At 34.1% G+C, this 26,730-nt stretch overlaps 3 protein-coding genes across 3 annotated transcripts in view; 2 read left to right on the top strand and 1 right to left on the bottom strand.

Moving 5' to 3' along the window:
* Nucleotides 1–4,461: 4,461 nt before the first annotated feature.
* LOC102598773 (beta-galactosidase 3) lies at nt 4,462–10,608 on the top strand. The gene is made up of 19 exons (XM_006340618.2): nt 4,462–4,632; nt 4,723–4,818; nt 4,920–5,032; nt 5,116–5,182; nt 5,295–5,387; nt 5,515–5,658; nt 6,000–6,088; nt 6,173–6,278; nt 6,401–6,488; nt 6,780–6,898; nt 6,985–7,149; nt 7,296–7,474; nt 7,860–7,969; nt 8,061–8,170; nt 8,828–8,938; nt 9,024–9,137; nt 9,210–9,412; nt 9,526–9,862; nt 9,984–10,608. The coding sequence occupies exons 1-19, from the start codon at nt 4,462–4,464 to the stop codon at nt 10,104–10,106; spliced, it is 2,538 nt and encodes an 845-aa protein (XP_006340680.1). The 3' UTR covers nt 10,107–10,608.
* A 595-nt stretch (nt 10,609–11,203) lies between these two features.
* Nucleotides 11,204–12,721, bottom strand: LOC102599106 (thioredoxin H-type 2-like). The gene is given in 3 exon segments (NM_001288384.1): nt 11,204–11,460; nt 11,604–11,726; nt 12,571–12,721. Coding segments are annotated over 3 exon segments (357 nt in total). The 5' UTR covers nt 12,658–12,721; the 3' UTR covers nt 11,204–11,313.
* Nucleotides 12,722–15,508: 2,787 nt separating this feature from the next.
* Nucleotides 15,509–26,730, top strand: part of LOC102599429 (MORC family CW-type zinc finger protein 3-like) — a 15,329-nt gene continuing 4,107 nt past the window's right edge. Inside the window, exons 1-14 of the mRNA XM_006340620.2 lie at nt 15,509–15,914; nt 15,995–16,069; nt 16,781–16,815; nt 18,977–19,055; nt 19,151–19,240; nt 19,429–19,504; nt 21,641–21,719; nt 21,839–21,967; nt 23,203–23,301; nt 25,088–25,195; nt 25,286–25,435; nt 25,708–25,797; nt 26,133–26,184; nt 26,261–26,372. Coding sequence (XP_006340682.1) covers nt 15,656–15,914; nt 15,995–16,069; nt 16,781–16,815; nt 18,977–19,055; nt 19,151–19,240; nt 19,429–19,504; nt 21,641–21,719; nt 21,839–21,967; nt 23,203–23,301; nt 25,088–25,195; nt 25,286–25,435; nt 25,708–25,797; nt 26,133–26,184; nt 26,261–26,372 — 1,433 coding nt within the window. The 5' untranslated portion in view covers nt 15,509–15,655. The remainder of the gene's footprint in view (nt 15,915–15,994; nt 16,070–16,780; nt 16,816–18,976; nt 19,056–19,150; nt 19,241–19,428; nt 19,505–21,640; nt 21,720–21,838; nt 21,968–23,202; nt 23,302–25,087; nt 25,196–25,285; nt 25,436–25,707; nt 25,798–26,132; nt 26,185–26,260; nt 26,373–26,730) is intronic.

A 26,730-nucleotide genomic window follows, 5' to 3' on the forward strand; every position in this document is an offset into this window, starting at 1 on the left:
ATACTATAAATCATGATAATTGACAACATAAAATATGTTTTGAAAAAATATACAAAAAATTCCACTGATTCTTGAAGTGAATCTATCGTAAAAATACTATAAATCATGATAATTGACAACATAAAATATGTTTTGAAAAAATATACAAAAAATTCCACTGATTCTTGAAGTGAATCTATCGTAAAAATACTATAAATCATGATAATTGACAACATAAAATATGTTTTGAAAAAATATACAAAAAATTCCACTGATTCTTGAAGTGAATCTATCGTAAAAATACTATAAATCATGATAATTGACAACATAAAATATGTTTTGAAAAAATATACAAAAAATTCCACTGATTCTTGAAGTGAATCTATCGTAAAAATACTATAAATCATGATAATTGACAACATAAAATATTTCAAAAATGTTGTATGTGGGTAGTCTTATTATGCCTTAAATAGCGTCAAAGAAAGTACAGGTTTGTGATAAAAAAAAACTTATTCCTTTATCCACGCAAACAATCGCTTCAAAAACTTGGTTATTAGACCCAAAATATACCATTTATATTATTGGGCCCGTGCACAGCACGGGCAACATTATCTAGTATATATATATAGTGTTGCTATTACTTTTGACCGACACAAATTACCTTAGTTCTCTTCTCGTGGGGACCTCTTTTTAATTATTTTCTCTGTTTCAAATTGAGTGACATGTTTTGATTTAATATGAAATTTAAGAAAATAAAAAAAATTAATCTAAAATCAAAGGTCTCAAATGTATCAAAAAATCTTTTAATCTTGTAGTTTTAAACGTGTCACGTAGAAAGTTAAAATTTAGAAGTTGCTAAAAAGAAAAGGGTCTTTTTTAAAAAAAATTAACTAAAAAAGATCAAACAAATTGAAACGGAGAAGTACTATTAACATAGAAAGTTTTTTTTTTTTTTTTGAAAAAAAAGGAACAAAAACAAGAAGGAAACTTTAATTAGTGGAATAGATTTTCAATTTCCAACTACTTGCTCCCACCATTTTATATTAAGAAATTTGGCATTTTCTTGTTGAATGTTGACATGTGTTATAGAGAATAGAGATTAAACAAAAAATAGTAGGCAAGTTTGACACTCAATGAGTACATATATGTAAGCTTAGCTGGGGGTTGTGGGCAAACGCCATGGCACTAGAAAATGACATAATTTTGGGAGACACTGACAATACTACTGCATCGATATATCAAAATTGAAATATATATAGTGGCCTAGCTGTAACACTACTATATATCCATCCCTGCAATTGCTGTGGATTGTTGTCAAGTAAAAAAAGATCTTTACACTTTCTGAAATGAAAATGACTGACCAAAAATGCTTTGGCTCTAATGTAACACAGGCAAACTTCAATTCACACGTACTAGTTTGCTTCAATATAGTTGTGGTGTGTCACAAAACATTTCTGTGAATGAATTCTAGTACTTCCTCTCTTATAGGAATTTGGTACATTTATTATTCACTCAAAAAATAAATAAATTACCGACACATATGACATAACATATGTTGTTGAATAACTACCATTTATCTCTAGTTAATAATTACTATTTCAGATTTATTTTATTTGATCCAGTTTAACTTGATATTCCTTTTAAAAGACATTGTTCGGGGGTTTCTTTTATTAGAAAAAGACAGTTTAACGCATAAAGCATCCTCGTTAGTTTTTAAAAATTTATTAATGATGCTTTGAAAAATTGAATTACTATTACGTACTTTCTCCGTTAATTTTTACTTTGTAAAAAAAAATACTCTTATTTAAATATAAGAATTAAGTAAAATGGAATGGAGAGAGTGACATTTTACCTAATTAACATTGCTAATACTATAAAAAAAAGTATGAATTACATGAGGATTTTCCTGGGAATTAGTATGTAAATTTGTAGGAAAATAAGTTTCATACGGATTTTCATACTAATCCTCAGAAAAATCCCCATGTAATTCAGACTTTTCTTCTAGCGTAAGTGATTAGAGAAATGCAGTTCCTCCGATTCTTGTTATTAATTCGACACTTTAGCCAGAATAATTTAGTCAAAAAATTATATTATTGTTATTTTAGTAAACCATATGAAAGCATTCAAAGAGTTATCTAAAAGTGTACCATTGGTATAATCAAATGAATTTCTTAGTTGATGTGCCAAACATTAAACAACATATTAAAAGACTCCAAGGGAGTATTATCTATATAATTAATAAAATAAATACCTTTTAAAATATATATATATATATATATATATATATATTTAAAATTAGTCAATTTACCAAACAACTAGCTAAGCTAGTAACCCCAGTATGATTTGGAATCATGTGAATTGAATGATCAGTTGGGAAAGTGACATTAATTCATAATTTCTAAATATCTTAAGATTGGACACTTGACCATCTTCTTTGTTTGACACAAATCAAATTCTTGTATTGTATGTACTATTACTAATTGTTCTGTCGGTGAGCTGAGCTCTTTCAAAACTCAATAACCAATTTCTGTATAATAATTGGTGCTACGTACACACACTATACGAAAGCTTTCACGTTTATTTCACTCTATAATTTTTGTCGTTTTCTTTTCACATTTTATGTGTTATTTTGTTTCGGGTGAATCACGACGAGTGACACACAAATACATTATTTATTAACTACTCCCTCCGTCCCTATTTACTTGTCCATATTTCCTTTTTTAGTTGTCCCTATTTAGTTGTCCATTTTGACAAATCAAGAAAGGACAACAAAGTTTTTCCTATTATACCCTTATTTACACTTCTTGAAAATTGTAAAAGTGTATGTTGTTTCCCTCCAATTTATTTCACTTGAATTCAAATAAGTGGTTATAATTTTGAAGTGAAAAGCTGTCATAAGGATAAAATTGTAACTTCACTGTGCTAATCATTGTTGCCTTAATCTGTGTGCCATTTCTAAAGTGGACAACTAAAAAGGGACGGAGGGAGTAATTGTTTTAGGTTAATTTTATTGTACTTGTTGCCAATGGTGGGGTTGTATCACAATTTTACCCCTCAATGTACGGGTTTTATTAAGGTAGAGGAGTACAATAATCAGCTTGATTTACTGTCAATTACGATAATTGAGGTTTTTTTATTTCTCACTCGATGTTTCTGTAGTAGCTTTCTAACAAAAACGACTTTATATTTAGTAGAATTCAAATTTCAGACGGGATTACTTTTCACTCCATTAAAATCTTTTTTGTTATTGAATACTGAGGTCAAGTTATATACCTTGTTGGCGTATTTAAAAAAAAATTAAACCCAAAATTATCTAAAGATAACTATTTTTTTTCAAATTATATCGAGGATAAAGAGGAAACTTCCACGATAATTAGTTTGACGAGAAAAAATAAAATGGAACCGATCGATACTTTCACGAGACTTGTTTAGAAGTTAAAATTTTCAAATCATTTAAAATATTCTCCTCAGATCAGATTAAGAATCAAAGATTTCATTTTTAATTAAATGAGACCCGAAAATATATATTCGTGTGTCAGCTCGGTGGATCTAAAATCTATAAATCCAGGTGTACAATTTTGACCATCAGCACTCAGCAGTGACAGCTAGGAAAACAGGTCAAAAATAAAAATAAAAATAAAATTGTACTGTAACAAATAAGTAAAATACAACTCCTTATCTGCAAAACATTAAAAAAAAGGCTTAACAAAGATTATGAAAATAAAATATAGCCATAAGTTTCCCACTAATTAATTAATGACCCCGCTAAACCTGCACTCATTTCATTAATGCGCCAAAATCACACACTCCCTCCATTCTAAACCTTACACTTTATTTTCAATTTTTAACCAATTAAAAATGAAAAAAGAGAGCAGTGGGAAAAGCTTCTTAGATTTACACATGATATTCTTGTTTCCTTTTTTCTGTTTGTCAGCTTCTTTTACTACTCCATGTGCTTTTATTAATTATTGAATGTTCTCTTCGTATTTAAAATCATGAGATTAAATGATATTTTGGTACTATTAAAATTAGATAAATAAATTAAAATAAAAGAAATAACTGATTAAACCATTTTAATTTCTTTTTGAGTGTTGAGCTCACAGTCACGCACTGATGACTTTCTCTCTCTCCCTTTTTTATTTTTCTTGGCAATAATGAAATTAAAGCTGTACATTACAACTGTCTCTCTATATATAAACTTGTATTTCCATCACTTCCAAGACTTGCACATTAGAGTTTTGAGGTGGAGGAAGAGGCAATTACTTGGACACAAGCACTGTGGTTGCTCTTCAAAGCAAAAGTGGACTGACTTGCTGTGCACCCACATTGCAATTAAGCCTGCCCTCCATAAATTTTCACCTTTTTAAAAGCTTTTTGTTCCAAGATTCTTGATCTTGCTTCAAATTTCCCTCCACCCAGAAAGACAAGTTGTGTTCTTGGATGTGTTTGTAAGATAAAAAAGCAAAAAAGGGAGGTGGAATCATGGAGGTTAACTCAGTTCAGAAGTGGGTTCTGCTATGGTGTATAGTGTTGTTTATTAGCTCTGGGTTGGTTCACTGTGATGTTACCTATGATAGGAAAGCCATTGTGATTAATGGGCAAAGAAGATTACTTTTCTCTGGTTCTATACATTACCCTAGAAGTACCCCTGAGGTACTCCAATTCTTGCCCATTTATGCTCTTTTTTTTTCTTTTTACTGTGTAAATGTTTATGAAGTGAGCTTTAAAAATGTGGTTTTGTAGATGTGGGAAGATCTGATAAACAAGGCAAAAGAAGGAGGTTTGGATGTGGTTGAGACCTATGTCTTTTGGAATGTTCATGAGCCTTCTCCTGGCAATGTACTTCATTTCTTTCTTATTTCTGTTCAATTAGCTTGTTTTCACTCATGTTTTGTGCTCAAAGATTGAATCTTTTTTCATGTTTTGTGTGGGTTTTTCAGTACAACTTTGAAGGAAGATATGACCTGGTGAGGTTTGTTAAAACAATTCAGAAAGCAGGCCTCTATGCTCATCTTCGAATTGGCCCTTATGTTTGTGCAGAGTGGAATTTTGGGTATATTTCTTTTTTACCTCTTCACTAGATCTATAAAACATGTTCATACCAAGAGGTACTAATTTTTACTGTCAATTCCACAGAGGGTTTCCAGTATGGCTGAAGTATGTACCTGGCATTAGCTTCAGAGCTGATAATGAACCTTTCAAGGTCTCAGCCTTTTCCTGAGAAAAATTGAAAAAAGAAATTCACCATTTGAAGAAGATTATCATTTTAAATGGTGGATAGTTAATGAAATTTTAATTGTTTTATGGATTGACAGAATGCAATGAAAGGGTATGCTGAGAAAATTGTTAACTTGATGAAGAGTCATAATCTTTTCGAGTCTCAGGGTGGTCCAATCATACTCTCACAGGTTGTTTATCTTTCAGGATTTTTTATTCCAATTAGTTCATTATACAATTCTTGTGTTTGCTGAAGCCAAATTCCATTAAAACTAGTTCAATTCTCATGTAAATTTTCTGTCTGATCTGCTACTGCAGATTGAGAATGAGTATGGGCCACAAGCCAAGGTACTTGGAGCACCGGGACATCAGTATGCAACATGGGCTGCAAATATGGCAGTTGGATTGGACACAGGCGTCCCATGGGTGATGTGCAAGGAAGAAGATGCACCAGATCCTGTGGTAAGCAAACTTAGTTGTTAGTGCTTCCCATACTCCATTTGGCATTGTTCTGTAGCATTTTCTAGTTTAGTTTAACTTGCATACACCTATCAATTTAGATGACAAATGCTTGCTATAAAAGTTACCTGTAATTAGCTTTTTTAAAATCTGATTTTACTCTATAAGTGCATACTAGTTAACCTCCTCCTACAATGAGCCAAACAGTTCTGCTCCTATTGATCCTCTCCAATTTCGCTTCAGTTTCTAATACAAATCCAAAAATTATACAACTGATTAGCTCTCAAAGCTCTTAAAATAGTTCTATAACTTCTTAAACAATTTTTTCTTACTGTTGATAACAGATCAACACATGCAATGGTTTCTACTGTGATAATTTCTTCCCAAACAAACCATACAAACCTGCAATTTGGACTGAAGCTTGGAGTGGATGGTATGTAATCTTGTCTCTTCCTTTTAACTTTTGATTATGTTTGAAGTCGGGTCATTTTTGACTTGTTTTCTCAATAAATTTAAGGTTCTCGGAATTTGGCGGTCCCCTTCATCAGAGGCCAGTTCAGGATTTGGCATTTGCTGTTGCCCAATTTATACAAAGAGGAGGATCTTTTGTTAACTATTACATGGTTAGTTCCATTTCACTACTTCGGCAAATGCCTGATGTAGAAAAGTCATAGTACTTCTTTATAAATCGGAAGCATGCATGAAGTCCCATATAGTAACAACATTTCCTCTCTTTGCCTAACAGTACCATGGGGGCACGAACTTTGGACGCACCGCGGGGGGGCCATTCATCACTACTAGCTATGACTATGATGCTCCAATTGATGAGTATGGTGAGTGTAGAGCTGTTGTTTCCTCTCTACTTATCTCTTCTCTTTTAAATTTAAACTCACAGGTCTTAAGAGTATTATTTAAGGAGTTGTGATGGTCTTTGAAATTGTGGAATGGTTCAGTGAGACCATGTTTCCTTCACTGATATTTGCTCTATAAGTATTTCTCAAAGCTTCCCTGTCTAATTTATGTGCGCTTAAAAAGCTTCGTAGTATAAAAATTTGCGTATGTCATTATTCAGTTCCGCTTAACCAAAAGAGAGAAGTCCTTTAAACTCCCCTTCCATTCGACAGGTCTGATCAGACAGCCAAAATATGGTCATCTCAAGGAGCTTCATAGAGCTGTCAAGATGTGTGAGAAATCCATAGTTTCCGCAGATCCAGCTATCACATCCTTGGGAAACCTTCAACAAGTATATAAATATGCATAAGCATCAGTAATCTTGTCACCATGGTTCATTATAATTTGTCTCTCATTGAATATTCTCTGTTGCTGTAGGCATATGTGTACTCTTCAGAGACAGGGGAGTGTGCAGCTTTCTTGTCAAACAATGACTGGAAATCTGCTGCTAGAGTAATGTTCAATAACATGCACTATAATTTGCCTCCTTGGTCCATTAGCATCCTTCCTGATTGCAGAAATGTAGTCTTCAACACGGCCAAAGTACGTAATACACCTGTGTAGGAACTTCTGTACATTCAATAGTACTCATGAGCTGCTTAGCATCTTCCGAAAGATATAGTTCATTTATGCTACTCGCTAACAACTCTGAAAGCAAGGATTTAAAAGCTTTTAAATACCATATGTAGGTTGGAGTTCAAACATCAAAGATGGAAATGCTACCGACTAACTCAGAGATGCTATCTTGGGAGACTTACAGTGAAGATATGTCTGCATTAGATGACAGCTCATCAATTAGGTCTTTTGGTCTCTTGGAGCAAATAAATGTAACCAGAGATACAAGTGATTACTTGTGGTACATAACCAGGTGAGTTTGGTTTAGTATATTAAACCTGTTTCCTCGATTTGCTTCTCACGAGGAATTGGATTGTTTGCCAGTGCAAATGTTTTATTGCTTATATCTTTTTACTGCAAGACGTGTCTGAAGAGAAGGGGAGAATGGGAAGGGGGTTACGGGTGGAGGGTGGATGTCTTGAAGTACCTCCATTACAGAGAATAATGTGTTCTGATCTTCTAGGAAATTAAGTAAATGTTCCACTCACTCGAGGAGCATTTCTAGATGAATTGTCACTTTCGGTTCTCATATTACTCATCCTTGGGACCTCTCCTACTTCTTTGCATTCAACACTTGTGACCTGAAAGCTGAAATTTTAGCTTTATGTGACATGTATGATGTTTTCCTCTGTGTACAGTGTTGATATTGGTTCAACTGAGTCCTTCTTGCATGGTGGAGAGCTCCCTACTCTTATAGTTGAGACAACAGGCCATGCTATGCATGTGTTTATTAATGGTCAGCTCTCAGGTAATGCAGTCAATGATACTTCATCAAAAGTTATCTATGATGTATGCTTAAACTTGGCTAATTTCGATGAATGCTCCTACACATGTTATAGGTTCTGCATTTGGGACGAGGAAGAATAGGAGATTTGTATTTAAAGGAAAAGTCAATCTTCGTGCCGGATCAAACAGAATTGCACTGCTTAGCGTGGCTGTCGGACTGCCGGTTAGTTAAATCCTCACCTTTGGTCATCCTTGCATACTTGAGATCAATTCAAGTTCGAATAACTCATGAAGAAAATAAAATAAGAGTCAACAATAAGTGTTGAGCATCACTAACATATATCAGAATCATTAATCAGCTGTGTAGTATCACTGATTACTATGCTAGTGAAAAAAACAAAATGCTGGTACCAGGAAGTGAAGAAAAAGAATAATTCTGAGGGGTTAAAATGTTGCATAGCTTAAAACTATTGAGCATGGGTTAATGGCTACTTTCGGCAGAGTTAATGATAATTTGTAGACAACGTTTTCCCTTTTTTCCGCTGGGATTGGCAAAAGCTTGAAACTTAAGCGCACAAGAAAATACGGCCTCACGATGCTTACCTTGCAGTGTAAGAAGGCCATTGTGCATTCTTTGATTACTATATACCCGTGTGAGAGGAAGATAATGTAAATTCTTCTTTCCCAGCAGTAAAGGGATAGGAAAAAGTATATCAGAAAAGAAGGGATAGGAAACCAGCTCAACAGTGCAACTAGCTATTATCATCATGATCACTGATATGTTGAAGCAATACTTTGTAGCCTATTTACAGTCCTGAGATCATTTATACATTTTTTTAATGTACTCTAGATTCTTAATATTTCTGTTTGTTTTCTGAAGAACATTGGTGGACATTTTGAAACATGGAGCACTGGAGTACTAGGTCCTGTTGCAATTCAAGGACTTGACCAGGGAAAATGGGACTTGTCCTGGGCAAAGTGGACATATCAGGTGCGCTAACTTATAGCACTATTGTTCAATCAATCATCAATTATTTCAACTGCAACCTTTTATACTGATATGGACTTACTAACAGGTTGGGCTTAAAGGGGAGGCCATGAATCTTGTTTCGACAAATGGTATTTCTGCCGTTGACTGGATGCAAGGTTCATTAATTGCACAGAAACAACAACCCTTAACATGGCATAAGGTATGAAATTAGGAGTAAGGTTCCAAAGATGCAAGTGATGGTAGTCATATCTTACAACTCATCATATTGCAGGCTTACTTCAATACGCCCGAAGGAGATGAGCCATTGGCTTTGGACATGAGCAGTATGGGTAAAGGTCAAGTATGGATTAATGGTCAGAGTATTGGTAGATATTGGACTGCCTATGCTACTGGAGATTGCAATGGTTGCCAATATTCTGGAACCTTTCGGCCTCCAAAATGTCAACTGGGATGTGGGGAACCAACTCAAAAATGGTAAGTCACTTCTTCCCAGCTATACACTGCTTCCTGACAATTTCACTCAACACCATAAATAACTGGAAACTGGAGGTCCTTGTACTGGCAACTTAAAGATTTTATTTTTTCAGGTACCATGTTCCTCGGTCTTGGTTAAAACCCACTCAAAATCTATTGGTGCTTTTTGAAGAACTTGGTGGAGATCCCACAAGAATTTCTCTCGTGAAGAGATCAGTCACTAACGTATGTTCCAATGTTGCTGAATATCATCCAAACATTAAGAACTGGCAAATTGAGAACTATGGCAAAACCGAAGAGTTTCACCTACCTAAAGTTCGCATTCACTGTGCTCCTGGTCAATCTATTTCCTCCATTAAATTTGCAAGCTTCGGAACTCCTCTTGGAACCTGTGGGAGCTTCAAGCAAGGAACTTGCCATGCTCCTGACTCACACGCCGTTGTAGAAAAGGTACCCTTCTGTTTTGCTTACAGTGTTAAAGGGACAAGAATAGATTGTTTACTTTTGTTCAACCACTCTCTAGGCAGTATAATCTCCTTTGACTCACATTTTGTTCTTGTAACTTTGCCAGAAATGTCTAGGACGCCAATCATGTGCTGTGACAATATCAAATAGCAACTTTGGAGAAGATCCCTGCCCCAACGTACTGAAGCGGTTGTCTGTAGAAGCACATTGTACACCTACTCAGAATTGAAGAGTAAAAAAGAAAAAAAGTTGTTCAAATGTTGCATAACTTAGTGTACACCCATGAGGAAAAGGCTAGTGAGGTAAGAATAAACTGTGAAGCAAAGGAAATAGGAGGTAGTAGTTTGGTTGATGAATGTTGTCAAGGAAAACTCCTGATACGCGTTCATTAGGTAGTAATCTTAATTTTGGGGTACTGGAGGGGGGACTCTGTGAAGATAGCATATTTATACATGAGTTTGTTTGTAGATCATTGGGAGTTCCAAAATGCAACTCCCATCTTAGAGTGCAGTCTGGTCCTTTTCTGCTTTTAAATTGGAAATGTGGACCAGATAAGGTCGTTAATGTACTGTTTAGTCAGTGTGATAGCTTGTCTTCCTGGGAAAATCAAACCCCTTAGGTTCATGTTAGGAACGGATCCTAATATGACCCTTTATAATCGTCTGTGTTGTGCAGTTGGCAGAAAGAATTCAATGGAAAAGTGTATTTGCATCCATGTTGTCTTTCATTTACATGTAATTATCCCCCCAATATGAAATGAGCATGAGAATTACGCCTAAACAGAAGTACATGGGACTCACTAGAGCATTCTCTTATAAGGTACCATAGTTCCGTTTTGAGTTCACACCCTGCATCCATTTCTTATGGTCCTATTGCTGATGTTGTTACCCTATGCTTGGATTATTCAACTCTTCTTACAACAAACTGAACGGAAGTTTCTGTAACTGAGAATGCAGTTCAAATTTTGGTTTCCATTACCCATCAATCTTGAGCTGTTACTCTATGCTAGTTGATGTCTTTCTTCATAGCCAGGATATATTCAATCCTAGAAATTATTGCTACATCGAATGTACTATTTTGAAGACTGAAGTCGACTTATTAGGTTACACTTCTGTCACTCGAGGCAAGTGGGTCACCATGGCAGGAGTCTATTCAAGTTCATTAATTCGATTTGATAAAACTACACTACACTATAACACGGACAGCATAAATAATTCAAATGAAATAACACCCATTGAAATAACTAATGAACACGTTTATCATTCAGCGCAAGAAATCATTTTTTGATTAGATACGGAATGGTTCAAACTGCAGAATAATATTTGACTTAATAGTAAGAACTTGCAATATCCAACGAAAATTAAATTAATTCTTGCTCATATTAAGATAGATGCCACTCAACCAAGTGCAATATAATATGGAGTAAAACATATTAATTAGGCTGATGAAGTACTACTGATGTGCTTGGCAATGGTCTGCTGCAGCTCATCTTTTTTGGCTCCCACCACCTTATCAACGATCTTCCCCTCCTTGATGAACATGAAGGTTGGCATCGCCTCCACGGCCCAATCAGTAGCTACAGACTGCGACAAGTAAATAAGACATCATCAGTACTTCTAACAGATCATTCGTACCAAGAAATTTAATCCTGATATGTTGGATCATATATTGTTAGGTAACATTAATGGAGTTTCGGTTAATTAAACGTTTGGCTCAATAATTTCACCTTCAATTCATCCACATCCACCTTCAGGAAGGTAACAGTGGGTATCTTCTTGGCCAACTCTGCAAGGAATGGAGCAATGAACTTGCAGGGACCACACCAGGAAGCAGTAAAGTCCACAACTATCTGCAACATAATAGTAAATATGAGAAAAAATAGTAGTATGTGTAGTAAATATATCAAAAGAAAAAAAAAACATGTCACCAACCAACCTTAAAACAGTTGAGAGACATAAATGACACAACTTGCTTATACGAACGATGAAGTGCTAAATTGTTAGTAGTATTACTAGCACGAAACTAGACACGATCAATCAATCCATGAATATGAAGAGGGATATGATGCCTAAATCAATCACCCAAACGATAATCATACGAATCATACACAAGTACTGAACAAGAGTTTAGAACAGCAAGATTTTAAAAAGTATGAAGATAGTGATCTGATAGAAAGAAGTCATTTATTTATTCGGTAAAATCTCTAATTTCGAAAAAATAAACATAGGTTGTCATCCTAAAACGCCCTCGATGTGAAACGCGGATGAGCCTAAACAACATAAAGGTTTATCCCTTTTTTATTATGGGTGCAGAGATAGAATATTGTCTACATTGTAGAGAAAATAAATAAATTGGGAAACGATGTCAAGATTTTAATCCTCATAAATCATAATGGAGACCATCAAATCGAACAAGAAACTAAAAATGTGAAAAAATAAATATGATTTTCTAATTTCAAAACGAAACAGAACGATGTGCAATTGGTTTATATATAATCATATAAAACACAGAACCCAATTTTCTTTTTAACAGTTTCCAATTCCCGATCTCGACAAACCCACGCCTAATCAAGATTCGATCCGTAATAACATAAAGCAAGAAATCCAACGATGAACGAAGAAAATAATTAATCATACAAGAAAAAAAAACACAAAATCAAGACAAAACAACAAAAGAGAAAAGACAAGTGTTACCAGTTTTTTGTTATCAATTCCTTTTTGGAGATGTTGGTTCCATTCATCAACGGCGTGGACGCCAAAGACTTGTCCCTCCTCTGCCATTTCTCTGAGTTGTTCTTTTTTCTATGGGCTTCGCAAAAATTAGCTTACCAAACAAGAAAGCTCTGCTCATTTGGATAGGCTCTCTCCGTCTTATATAGGGCTTAGCTTAGGATGGAAGCAAGAGGATTCTACATTTACATATATGCCCCTACTCGCTTTTTTTCCCCTAGGCCCATGGAATACGTGGACGGAAACAAACAAAAATTTCACTTTAATTTTTTCTTTCTGAGATCTTTGATTTCATAACATAACTTTCTTATTTTTTTTAGAACTAACGTTAATTTTTTTGATCATTAAAAGCTTAAGCAAATCACCGTGATTTCATATATTTTGATTATCTTATTTATTTTAATTTACTATAATAAAATTAGTTTAGATGATTATTATACAGATTGGGTAAAATTATAATATAATATTTGGGGTATAAGTTTAGTGACATAATTTATTATTTGATAGATATGAACCAAGGATTCATATATAAGTCATTTTCAACTATCTTGACAAATAATCAAGAAAAAATTAGGTTGTTCTCATTTCGTTCGCCGTTATTTTGAAAATCTTTTTTGCTTTATTTTCTAGGCTACTAAGATGTTTTAGTTTGTCAGGTTATCTCTTGTTTGTCCATGAATTCAATAGCAATTCGAATGGTAGCCCTATTCTAGAATTTTCAGATCTACGTTTATTTTTAACTCTTCAAAGTATTTGAGAGATTGACAATGATATTACACATCGTATTGGAATGGGATATATGAAATGAAAGTTGCACTTCACTATCTTTGTGTGATAAGAACATATCACAGAAGGCTTAAAGTAAGTTTTATAAAGTAGTTATTAGACTTTATAAAACTGTAAGGTCGTTGCTAGACTTCAAGTTTCATCTCATGTGTGTAAGCAGGTCAAGTTGACATTTCTGATATTTGCTGATGATCTTATGGTATTTTCTAAAGGGGAAGTTGAGTCAGTGACCAAAATGTTGAAGCACACACATTTTAGATTTTAGTCAGGCCATGTTATCGGCTTAGAGGCAAACATGGAGAAGTCCCACATTTTTATAATAAAGGTAATTGAGGAGACTAAAGAAAGAATACTCAATAGGATTGAATTTACACTTAGCTCATTTCAATCAGATACCTGGGATTACCTCTGTTCTCCAAGAAGTGGTCGAAGATGAAATGCCATCAATTGATTGCCAAAATAACCCAACGAATAGCTGTCACTTATTCGAAGAAGTTATCATACACATGAAGATTACAAGTGATAACATCAGTCCTATTTTCGTTACATAGCGTTTTTGGAGATTTGTCTTTGTACTACCCCAAAATGTTGTTTAAGAGGTGAATAAAATTTGCAAAAACTACTTATGAGGCAATACTAAAGATAAACAATGAACACCTTGGTTGCTTAGGAGAAGGTTTTGCATGCCTAAAAAGTACATGGGGCTCAACATTAAAGTTTGCCATGACTGAAACGTTGCTTTGGTGCGAAAGTTGTTATGACAATTAATTGAGAATAAAGAATCTTTGTGGGTCAAGCGTGTACATATCATCTATATGAAATCAAATGATAATAGTTGATCTTGTATTGCCCCTCCAGATTGATACTGGAGGAAACTAAATAACTTGAAGAATGAAATGAACCATTAGTATACCCAAGATAGATATAATCTAACGGCTGGGGAAGATACTTCATTACCATAAGTTACATCGCCATCACAAAGACCTTCGAAAATTGCTTCACTAATATGAAATACTGTAAAAACAATCAAGACACAAGTTTATATTGTGGTTAGCTACACTCGGCAGACTCCTTACTAAGGAGAGGTTAATGAAGATGCACATCAAGGTGGAAAATGAAGGGTGTTGTCTTTGTGACACACATAGGGTTAAGTCAACATTCCATTTATTGATCAATGTGTAGAAACGCAAAAAGTAAAAGAAGCAATGGACTCACTCACATACATATACAAACAATTGAAATTAATTAGGTACAATTGAAATTAATTAGGTACTACTGAAATCAACAAGAAGCATTGGAGTAAAACAAACAAAAAAATATTTGCGCTCTATGGGGGGCAATGGTATATCATATTTGAAGAGCGGGAATTGAAATATATACAAAGGAGTAAATGTATAAAAAGAACAAGTTATAACAATGATCAAACGTGAATTCATAGACATGATAGGTAGATTATCAGGAATTTTTTTTATATTAATGTAGGAGATTTATTCAAACTTTAATTGGTAACTAGCTATGAGAAGAAGTGGGTATATGAACTAGGTGCTATGTGTTGTTAGGTGATTAAAGTTATAATTCTCGTTTGTTATCAATGATAATGTTCATAGTTGTTACAAAAAAGTAATTATTAGACTTAGAAGTAAGTTTTCAAAAATTCTTAATTAGTTAAGTAATTTTAGAGAAAAATATTTTGTGTTTAAATGAATAAACATCTCAAAAAATATTTGATAATAAATTACTATGTTTAAGATCTTTAAAAAAAAAGGTATTTGAGTATCAAATTGTGAAAGAGAAAATCCTGTTAAATTCATTTTATAATTAGTATTATTTAGAAAAAGAAAATATTTTTTATATTTCTATCAAAAGACTTTAATTAGATTCTTTACTTTTATCTAGTTAAAATTTTAGGATGAAGAATAAAATCATACATATTAAGATTTAAGAGTTTTAATAACTAGAAATATGTTTTTTTTAAAAAGAAAAGAAAAGAGAGAGAGATGGGTTGTATCTAAATTTAACACAAATATACTAAACTAAATTAAATTTAACAAGAGATACAGCTGGATAAATATAAATTTCAATAAAGAATTGACATTATAAAAAGGAGAAAGAGATTTTAGTATTCCAAAAAGCCTGGCTAGACAGAACTTTAGACAGTAGTCTTGTAAAACCCTCAAGATTCAAGAAACCTCTCAGTGATCAGTGCCAACCGGTACTTCTTGTGAAACGGATCACTAACTTCTTCTCATCTAATTCTTTCTTAATGCCGCCTAAGGTAGAGAAGCTTCCAATGGATGTCGTCGAACTCGATAGTAGCGACGACGAGGGCACCGGCGTTCCCGTCCTCGGAATGACAAAACCAGAAATTAATCACGGTGGTAACTCACTGAGTAAATCACCGGTAATAGAAAATCCCAACGCCGTTGTACCACCGGATTCTAATTACAGGCCACTGGATTCTCGAAGTTTCTGGAAAGCTGGCAATTTTGAAGTTGGTCGTATCAAATCAACTGCTATACACGGTTCATCTCTCATCTTTGTTTTCGCAATTCAGAATTTAATTTTACTTGCAACATGAGTTAAGTTGGTTGGTTACCTGTAGGTGAATTGGAACATGCGCGTGTTCATCCCAAATTTCTGCATTCCAATGCTACTTCTCATAAATGGGCGTTTGGAGGTAAATTTTATGGTTGAGTAGGGTTTATCAGGTTAAGGTCAATCGCTTTTTGTTGTATTTGTTGCAAGGTTCTATTCATGTTACTTCCAATGTTGTCTTTTGTTGGTTGTACTTATTTTATAATCAGAACTATTTTCTATCTATCTTAATGAGATTGTTAAAGAAAACCTCTTCTATCTATCTTAATGAGATTGTTAAAGAAAACCTCTTCTATCTATCTTAATGAGATTGTTAAAGAAAACCTCTTCTATCTATCTTAATGAGATTGTTAAAGAAAACCTCTTCTATCTATCTTAATGAGATTGTTAAAGAAAACCTCTTCTATCTATCTTAATGAGATTGTTAAAGAAAACCTCTTCTATCTATCTTAATGAGATTGTTAAAGAAAACCTCTTCTATCTATCTTAATGAGATTGTTAAAGAAAACCTGCATGACACTTGTTGTAAGCCGAAGCAAGTGCCTTTACTTAAGAACATAGAAACTAACCCGAGGATTCTTTCGATGTTGTCTAAAAATTATTGTGTGCTGTACATTTACATGTGGCACTTTGATCTGCTATATTATTTTTGGTTGATAGAAGAGCATAGTGCCAATCTTATCAGTCGTAGTCATATCGTGATGGGAGATAGTTAATTAATAAGTACATTTCCGTGTGAATCCATTCTGCTCGTACTATTGCATGACCACTGATATTTTAAATGTCATTGCAGCAATAGCTGAGCTTTTGGATAATGCTGTTGATGAGGTATATTTTACTGTAATGTTGATTATTCTGTTATATTATGTTTTACGAGGTGGAAATAGAAGTTCAGTATTTCATGTATAATATATCGATTCTACTTGAAATCTGGTATCTGTTGAATTACAGCTTGTCACCCATATGTCTTTGAGAGTTCTGCTATATTTTGTTGTCCAACACTGTCTTCTTGTTAGTTTGAAAGTAATGCAATAGAAGAACTTTTGCAGGACGAACAAAGCTCAATGATTCAGTTAAAGCACATTTTCTTCTTGGTGTATTTTGGAGCAAACATAAATTACCCTTTTTAAAGATAGTTGGACGGTTCCTTGAGTTTACTTAACCATATAGTGTCCTTGATATGGGGATGTATACTGGGTTTCCCCTGTTTGCCAATAGCATCCTCATAAAAAAAGTTAGTTGTGATACTACCTAGGATTTAGTCATCTTTGGATTGGCATTTGGTGAGAAAAATAGCTTTTAATTGTTCTTACGGACATTATATTTTTTATTTGATTGGTCTTAAAGAGATGTTCACAGTTGGATTGGTGGAAATCACTACTCGTAAGAGAACCATTCTCTTTATATTTCTATTATTATTGTCATTTGACTTCCTGTTGTCTAAGTGGACCGTGGCCCTCGGATGTTATTGTGGATACATTTCTTTTGTTACTTTTCAGAGATTAAAAATCCGCAGAGGTTTTGCAATTAGAGTATGGTTCCTGTGCCTATGTTTCTTTGCAGAGATAGACATATGAGGTATCACAATCATATTTTCAGCCAAGAGCTTGTTGGTCTCCATAGGGAAGTTTGATTGGGTTTTGTAAATTTTGTTACTAACAACTTTCTAATTTACCATGGCATCAAGTAATTAGAACAAGAAGGGTACAGGTTTACCCTTCTTTCTCTCCCCCTTGTTGTCTATTAAGTAGGAAATGGAAGATCCGTTTTGGTTAGAATTTTAGGTCAGATGCCAGTTTGTTTTGGATACCTTCACAACTTTATTGACTTTCTAACCTTCAGTGTGTTTCATTTCCTCCTTTGCCATTTTGATAGAAATTCAATTTTTTAGAGACTTAAATGTCTTAACAATAATTCTCGCTAACCTTTGGTTTCTTCAATTATACTTTCTAATTCTCAAGGTCATTGCGTTTGGCTCCCAACGTTTTGGTAATTGCAGTTGTAAATATTTTTTTCTCTCATTCTTTTTTGTTCTAGCAAGGTCAGAATAAATTTAATTGGTATTTGGATGGATAAGGTTTCACTCACAATAAGTGCATTCTCTTTGATTGTTGTTTCGAACACAACATCATCAAGTTGAGAGTGCCTTATATTGGTGTCTAATGTGCCAGAGAGTACTGGGGCACATTTTTTTTTGACAAGGAAGAGCTGTGAGACACATTCTATATGTACTGTATTACTGTTTTGCAACAAAGTAGGGACTGCAATTGTTATTATTCTAAGGAATCACTTGCTATTCCCTCTTCAATTTATACTTTTTGGTCTTGAAGCGGGCCTTGAATTTATGGTTTCTCTGAGTAAAGAAAAGCAGTACAACATTCTTATGTTGATTTTTTTTTAATAAATATGAGCGTAACTATCCTCCATTCTTCTAGACTAGAGATCTCTTCAATTTTTTGCTTCACAAGTTCTCCTCTTATTTTAGACCTACAGTAGAAATTGTTATGTTGGTTCTACCTAAATTGCTTGTTGGTTGAATTTAGGGTATAAATGCCTAGATCTCTTGATGTGTTTTCTTCTTCATTATGATATGCAGACAACTTAGCTGATAAATTGTGCTCTTTCAACCTGAACCCATCACATCTTTCTATATGTAGTTCTCTGGGGAAGTTTCCTTTTACTTATACTTATATGCTGACAAACTCATATCATCTCATTGAAACCAGCCCACCCATCCTTCAACATCGAAGGTCTTATGATTTATATGGATGAAATCTTTCTCCCCCATGCCTTCTTGTAAAAAGAAAAATCTGTCTCTGCTGCTTGCACTGGTAGATTCTGTGCTTTCACTTTCATGTAATATCTTGTTAAGCAATTTAGATATTGTGAATAAAAATCAAGATTTTATGTTGAAACCAATCTCTCTTGCACTTACATAAGTTTTCTTTCGTCTAATGGCAATTTTTCTCTGTCCTTATCTGCATGCTAGATAAGTAGTGGTGCAACATTCGTGAAAGTTGACAGAATCTCTAACCCAAGGGACAACTCTCCTGCATTGCTCTTCCAGGGTGTGGTATTGCTGTTACTTAACCTTCATCACTATCATACTATACTGTTTACCTTGTTACAATTGCCGTAACATGTACTATATCATATTGAGCAGACGATGGGGGTGGTATGGATCCAGACCGCCTTCGCAAATGCATGAGCCTGGGTTATTCTTCAAAAACATCAAACTCAACAATTGGACAATGTAAGCATCTTCCTAGAGTTACAAATAATTGGGTCTGGTGTTCTAATTTGTGTTACTGCCATAATCAGTTTTTTGCACTCATTGCTGCTTGGATTAGGTTTTGAGGCATTTTATGCTACTTGACTTTTCTTTTTGATGAATAAGCTACTTGAATATTTTTTAAAGCTATTTTTTTACCTGGATTTTAGATGGTAATGGATTCAAGACGAGTACCATGCGGTTAGGCGCTGATGTAATTGTCTTCAGCCGTTCATCTCGTTCAGGGTATCTTCTCTTCCCACCTCTCTGTCTACATATATCTATCTATCAATCTATCTTGAGAATAGGACCAAGGTCACGTACATCCTTACTCCACTTGTTGGATTACACTGGGTATATTGTTGTTGTATATATAGCATCTTTAACATACCAATGACAAGACTTTAGATGGGAGGTTATGAAGGTCGCATATTAGTGTAAATGGTTAATAGATAGTTGAGCGTTGTCTCGCTTTCCCCTGGAATAGCCGTGGTGATAGTTTAGTATACTCTATCAGTTTCCTGTTCATACCAGTTGTAGTAGCATCTTTCTCGTAGTTGTCTGTCCTATGATTTTTGATGCTACTTGTTATTTCCTGTACTTCAGTTATCACATTATTTGGTTATTTTTATTACTCCTTGTTTTCTGAATACTATGTTATGCTTTCCTTATTATTTGCTATGTCCTCTTTACTTCTGTATTTTTCTTTTTTAACTGCTTTTATGTGCGTTACTCGTGCTGAGAGTCTTTTGGGATCAACCGCTCTACATCTACGAGGTAGGGATAAGGTTTGTGTACACTTTACCCTTCCTAGACCCTACTTATGAGATTACATTGGGTATGTTGTTGTTGTTGTGTGTATATATATATATATTAGTTATGGAACCTTAGGTCCTTCAAGAAATCACATTGGTTTCTTTATGAGTTGTTTTGTGAATTACCAACTCTAAAGGTTTATATTATTTCCCTTGAAGAAAACATAGCTTATTATATAATTTAATTACAAACAAAATCCCCCGTAACGAACACCAAACCACTCACCTTTCAAACTCTTCTATTAGTAAACATGTAAACCGAACTAAGATATTCGAGGCAAAGGAAGTGACGTCTCTCATGACTTTGGTGGTTAAAATGCCAGTTTTCCTTATAACAACATTTGTAATATCTCTGATGACAGGGTGCCTTCCAATTTCCATAGAGAACTATGTTCTTGTGTAGTTTCTCTATTTACTGGTATACTTCTTGTTTACGTGATGGATTGGGGGTGGGGGTGGGGGGTGTTCCCGCAACATCAATACATTGCTTATTTAATTGAAAAAATTACAACGTCTCAGATATCATTGTAAAATACCTAATTTCAAACACAAAAGAGTTATCTTTGGTATTTCTTTTTTATGCTTGATTTGTTGAAAACTGAAAATAAGATTATTTTCATTTTTAGTTATCTGTTAATACTTTCATTATTGTATGTCAGATATAAAACTAGTGATGTCAATTATAACCTGGATCTTACAAGTACCGAATTGACACATTAGGTATTTACTATAGCTTCTTTAAGCTGTGCACATCAGTTGGAAGAAGAGTGCACGTTCTATTTAATCGGTATTGCACAAGTTGTTTCTTGCTAGCCCATCGGTCTTGTGTTTTTCTTGGCACTCTTTGTTTTTAGAGTATATTGGTTATGTGCAGTGAAGTATATCGTTTGAACTCTGAAAATCACATTTGTCAAAGCACTATTCAGGTTATCAAGTGCTTCACATTCGGGAACAAGGGAAGCCCTCTTTTTACAACTTTCTCATGACTGTCAAGTTTGTCAATAGTTCATTTCCTTCTTTCGTTTTTTTTCAGTGTACTTCTTTCAAACAAAAATCTGTGTGACTACGAACAAGCTTATCATTATCATTATTCTCTTGGATAATAGTGGTGCTCGGGGGAATATGTGCACACCTTGACTAATCCACTGGGTATTTGCTTTTGTTAACCAGTACAACTATTGAGTAACTCTGCCTATCGAGACTAAGGCAAATAAGAATTCACCTAGGTGTTGGTTCTGTTGGGATTTGAACCTTGGTTTTCAAGATGGTTACTCCAATTTTTTGATCGCTAGGCAGCTCTAGAGTGGAACTGGCTTATATTTGAACAGATATTAATTCTTGTATAGAATGAATCCGAATGAGTTGGAGAAAAATAAAAGAGGAAGGAGCGACCCAGAAGTTTATTAACGGGGGTTTGTTTGCAATGTGCTGCTTGATATGTAACAACATACTATTTCTGAAGTAAACTGCTCACTGGTCTGACCAAACAATTAGCTATGTTGCTAGAATTGATGTTGTGCTTGAGAATGTTATGAATTTTGATATTTTCTGCACTTTTATGGTCTAGCCGAGCAACTCAAAGTGTTGGGCTTCTGTCCTATACATTTCTTCGGAGAACAGGGCAAGATGATGTGATTGTTCCAATGGTAAAAAGTCTTTACATTCTGTTGAAAATTGTAATATTTGGCACTTGAAGTTTGTAATTTATTTCTAAACATGAACATCTATTCTCAGTTTTTCTTTTTTTAATTGAAAATGAATGCAGATTGATTATGATATCTCCGACCATTGGGCTGAAGCAATAGTATATGGCTCTCAAGATGATTGGTCAACTAACTTGAAAACAATCCTTGAGTGGTCCCCTTTTGCAACAAAGATGGATCTTCTGCAACAGGTTGGTTGGATAATTGGTACATATACTTTAAAGCCACATTTTTATATCATAAATTTATTTTGTATGAATTGCCGTTTCTAGAAAGTTACTTTTATAGATTAATTCTTTGTTGCAGACTCTGAGCTTTGATGTGTTATCTGAGTTTCTTGTTTTTGTTATGAGAACATGCTATGGTCATAATACAACAAGCAAATATTAAAATATCCATGTATATTAACTCATGAAGCATACCAAGCTCAAATCTGCTAAACTTTGAGCGAACATGTACTTCCTCTATCTCAAATTTGGTATGCACATGTTTGAGATGACATGATTTTAAAGTTAGAGTTAACAAATTGTATGTTGCTTCCTGTTAAATTGGGTACATATGTAGCCTACTAGTTACTTCAGAATTTTTAAGGATGGAGGAGAAAAGAGTTGAACAGAAAATTGTAAAATGGAGCACATTTAACTTTCATCATTATGTAAAGCATATTAAAATTTCACTTCCAATTGGAGCTGAGATAACTTTCTAGATTATGCAATAAGTATTCAACTTTTATTCTAGGTCACCTTGCTTTATTTAGGAAACAACCTCTCTAGCCCTCAAAGGTAGGGATAAGGTTTGTGTACAGCCCATCCTCCCAGACGCCACTTGTGGGAACACACTGGGTATGTTGTTGGGCTATATTGTGGACATTTGGCAAGGTGGTACTATCTACATATTTAGTATGTTAGGCATATCAAAAATCTGATAAGTGATCTTGCAATTAGGAAAAAGATAACAAGTATCATCAGTGTTCTCTTCACAGAAGGGACACCTGCTACATAATTGCATTCGTCTTCTCTGAATAGCTGATCAAGTGAGCCATGCTTCCTTAGACACAAGCCACGAAAAACACGAAACCTTCAAGGGGTGCTTTGTTGTGCAAAATCTTCTTCCAAGGTCAACGGTCGGTGTCGGAAGAAGTCAGTGACATTTAGCAAGAATTAACAAAGAATATTTCACCTGTATCATACCTTCATATAATAGAATCATCCTTGGGTTGATCCAGGATGATGGTGCTAAGGGACTGTAATGTAAAACAAAATCTTGCTTTTTCCCAATCATTTAAATTCTTTCTTAGAAATAGATTCCATCTTTGTGCATCAGAAGAATCAGCTATAGAATAGATTCCACCTGCAATTATTGTTACCAGAATTATTTTTATTTGTTATTACTGAATGCTCTGTCTTTTCTCTTATATGTTCTCCAGTTTGATGATATAAAATCACATGGAACTAAGATTATTGTCTTCAACCTATGGCTAAACGATGAAGGCATTTATGAACTGAACTTTGATGACGATGATGAGGTATGCCTATTTCTTGAAAACATTTGGCTCAACTTTGAGACTCCTGTGAAGCACAAACCTTAGGTTAGTTTGTCTATAGCTGCCCTTAAGGCTTGTTTGGTACAAGGAATAACTAATCCCAGGATTAATTTTAGGATGAGTTTTTCCCATGTTTGGTTGGGAAAAATAGCGGGATAATTTATCCCGGGATTGTAGCTTTTTTTTGTTTCACATTGAGGGTGGGATAGCAATCCTAGGATAACTTGTTCCCTAACCAAACGAGCCCTTAATCCTGACATTGGAGAAGAAGGTGATAAGAAGGTTTCGATAAACAAATGGTTTTTGATGATCCTGTCCATGTCAAATGCTCTTATAATGGAGGAAACTCATTGTTCTTTTTGTTTGTTTGTTTGAAGAAGGTAATAGTTTCATATATAAAATGGTAACAGTAAGCTGCACAAATTGTGAAGGAACCCCTTAAATTTACAAGACTATAAAAATGAAAAGGATCTAGCATACACAGATTCTAATGTAATCTAAGAGATCATAAATAAACTCTACATCTTCTATATTTCATGTTTACACCAAAAGTAGTACAAAATCCATAATTCCCTTCGTATGATAAACAGCTAAATTTCATCTCCATTGGGGTATAATTTTACTTCATTCCTCTAACCTTAGGGGTCGTTGGTAGGGGTATTAGAATAAATAGTCCATGTATTATGTATGATATTATTTAATACATTGTATTATAGGATGTATTACTAATACCTTCCATTTGGAGGTATTAGTAATACCATGGGGTTAGTTTATGTAAAGACAAAAATATCCCTCTAATCATTTTAATTATTTTGTTTATTTTTTTGATTTATGTTATATATTTGTACTAGTTAATTCATTTAAATAAATTAGCTTACAAATTATTTAGATAGTGTTGTTGTTACTAAATAAATTTAATACAAATCAATACAATTTTTGAAATGTGAGTTGTTTAATATTTACTAATTAAAAAGGCAAATATATCGTCACATAACGTTTGTGATATTAATTGAATGTATTATTTGTTGATATATATATATATATATATGGTTTTCTAATTATTTGTATTTTGAACAATTTATAAAATTTCATACATATTAAAAGTACAACTTGCAATTTTTATGTGTAAATGTAGATGATTTATTCAATTTTACTATAGTTTACCGTCTTTTCGGTTTTAAAAGTAGATGGTATATCTCAGTTTCAAAAAATTATTAACAGTTTCAAAAAAAGTAGATGGTATATCTTTTTTAAATTGAAAATTGACATTTCGTGAGTGATCAATTTATTAAGATGACAATTATTTATCCTCACATAATTCAAGTTAATTCAAGTGAAAACATAGCAAACATGACAACAAAATTGTTCTTCCTCTATAGCTAGTTAGAAGGCCATAGAAAAATAATATTGTCCGATAGTTATCTACCTTGACCCAATTACATAATAATTCACGGGTCTAATTGGAAAGAAGCTTTTTATTGAGTTTTAATGCAAACACAATGTTAGGTGGGAAACAATGAACCAAACACTTGATAAAAATAAACCCCGCATTACTAATCCCTGCATTACTAATCCATGCGTTATTAATCTTTGTACCAAACGACCCCTTAATGACAATTCCTCTTATATTACTGTTTGGTATTGTGTTATATTTTTGGAATCACAGGTTATGCTCTCAATGCTCTTTGAACATTTCCTCCTTTTTCTGCTTCATCCTTCTCTTGCTTATTTAAAGGATGTCTTATTCTTTCTTTTGTTGGTCATGCAGGACATAACGTTGAGAGATGAAGCTAACCTTGGAAATACATCAAAAACAAACAAGAGAGGGCGTGAACTGCAATCCCATATTTCCTACCGCTTACGATACTCCCTAAGAGTAACCACTTATTTTTTACTTAATTTCTATAATCATCCCTGCCGATTATTTTGCTAATGTATTTTAATGCTTCCTTATATCTCTTATCAGGCATACGCATCCATATTATACCTCAAAAAATTTACAAATTTCAGCATCATACTAAGAGGGAAGCCTGTTGAGCAGTATAATATTCTTGATGAGTTGAAGCTCTCAAAAGTAATCACTTACAGGCCACAACTTGCTGGAACATCAAAGGAGGTACATAATGATATGGGTTCTTGATTTTCCTGCTTAGAGGGCTGTATGTTCAAATTAAACTAGAAGTCCAACTTTAGATTGTAAACTGTTTATTGATTCAAATGTTCACAATGAGAACAAAACCGCGGTTTTACCATCATAGTATTAATAAGTTCTCCTCATATATGATTTTCTGTGTGTGGGTACTTACTAATTGCAAATCGGTTGTTGGGCTAGTGGCTATATTTGCGTATCATCTAAATTTGTGGATTCAAACAGCTTTTCTGCTGCAGATCTTGGTTGAAACAAGTCTTGGCTTCGTCAAGGATACTCCATCATCAGTTTGTGGATTCAATGTTTACCACAAAAATCGCCTCATCAGGGTATGCGATGTTGTGACTGGAGAAAAATGTTATATGCAATATTTTCTTGTTCATCTTAGCTGAAGATGTTAACAAAAAGCTTATCTGATTAGGCCTGGTGTAATCCCTCCCCCCTCCCAACAGAAAAGACAGAAAAAGTAAAGAGGACAAACATTTGAATAGGACCTTGAACCTCTGACTTAAGTTTGGGATTTATGCGGGCATGTAGGGGCATCCAAACATTGCAGTTGACCTGAACTGAGAATCTTGCTGGACTTGAGATTACTTAATAATTTTTTTTTTCTAAGTAACTTGAAATTGCCAATTGCTGATTATGTTCTTCTGGGTTTTCTTAGCCATTCTGGAAAGTTACTGCAGATGGTTCTTCCAAAGGAAATGGTGTTGTTGGTATGTATTTTAAGTATTCAGACCCACTTTTACCATTATGGTATGACGATGATGTACTCAATTGCTCTTGACTCAGGTGTTCTGGAAGCAAATTTCATAGAACCTGCACATGACAAGCAAGATTTTGAACGATCTTCTCTGTTTTTCAAGTTGGAGACTAAACTAAAGCAAATGGTGATGGATTACTGGTATGTTCTGTGCTGTAATTTCAGATATTTAACGGAGTTCATCATCTTTTTGTTTGTTTAGTTATGTAAGTTTGTAGGTCATATGTTCAATTCCTTTTTGATTAAACAGAACCGATGCCGCAGTTAAATCTTCATTCAAAACCCTTTTGGGGGGGGGGGGTGTTTCATTTGGTAGAGTGCATTTTCATTTGTTTAGAAATTATGCAATACATGTTTTTTTTTTTTTGAACTTGGTAACTTTTATGCAATGCATGTTATTTTTAATACACCAAACTAAACACTGCATAAGAAATAATCTCAGCATACTAATACACCGTATTCAACACTATTTTTATACACCCTACCTAATGACCCCTTA

The sequence above is a fragment of the Solanum tuberosum genome, unplaced genomic scaffold, assembly GCF_000226075.1.
Source record: "Solanum tuberosum cultivar DM 1-3 516 R44 unplaced genomic scaffold, SolTub_3.0 scf00020, whole genome shotgun sequence".
NCBI classification, from domain to species: domain Eukaryota; kingdom Viridiplantae; phylum Streptophyta; class Magnoliopsida; order Solanales; family Solanaceae; genus Solanum; species Solanum tuberosum.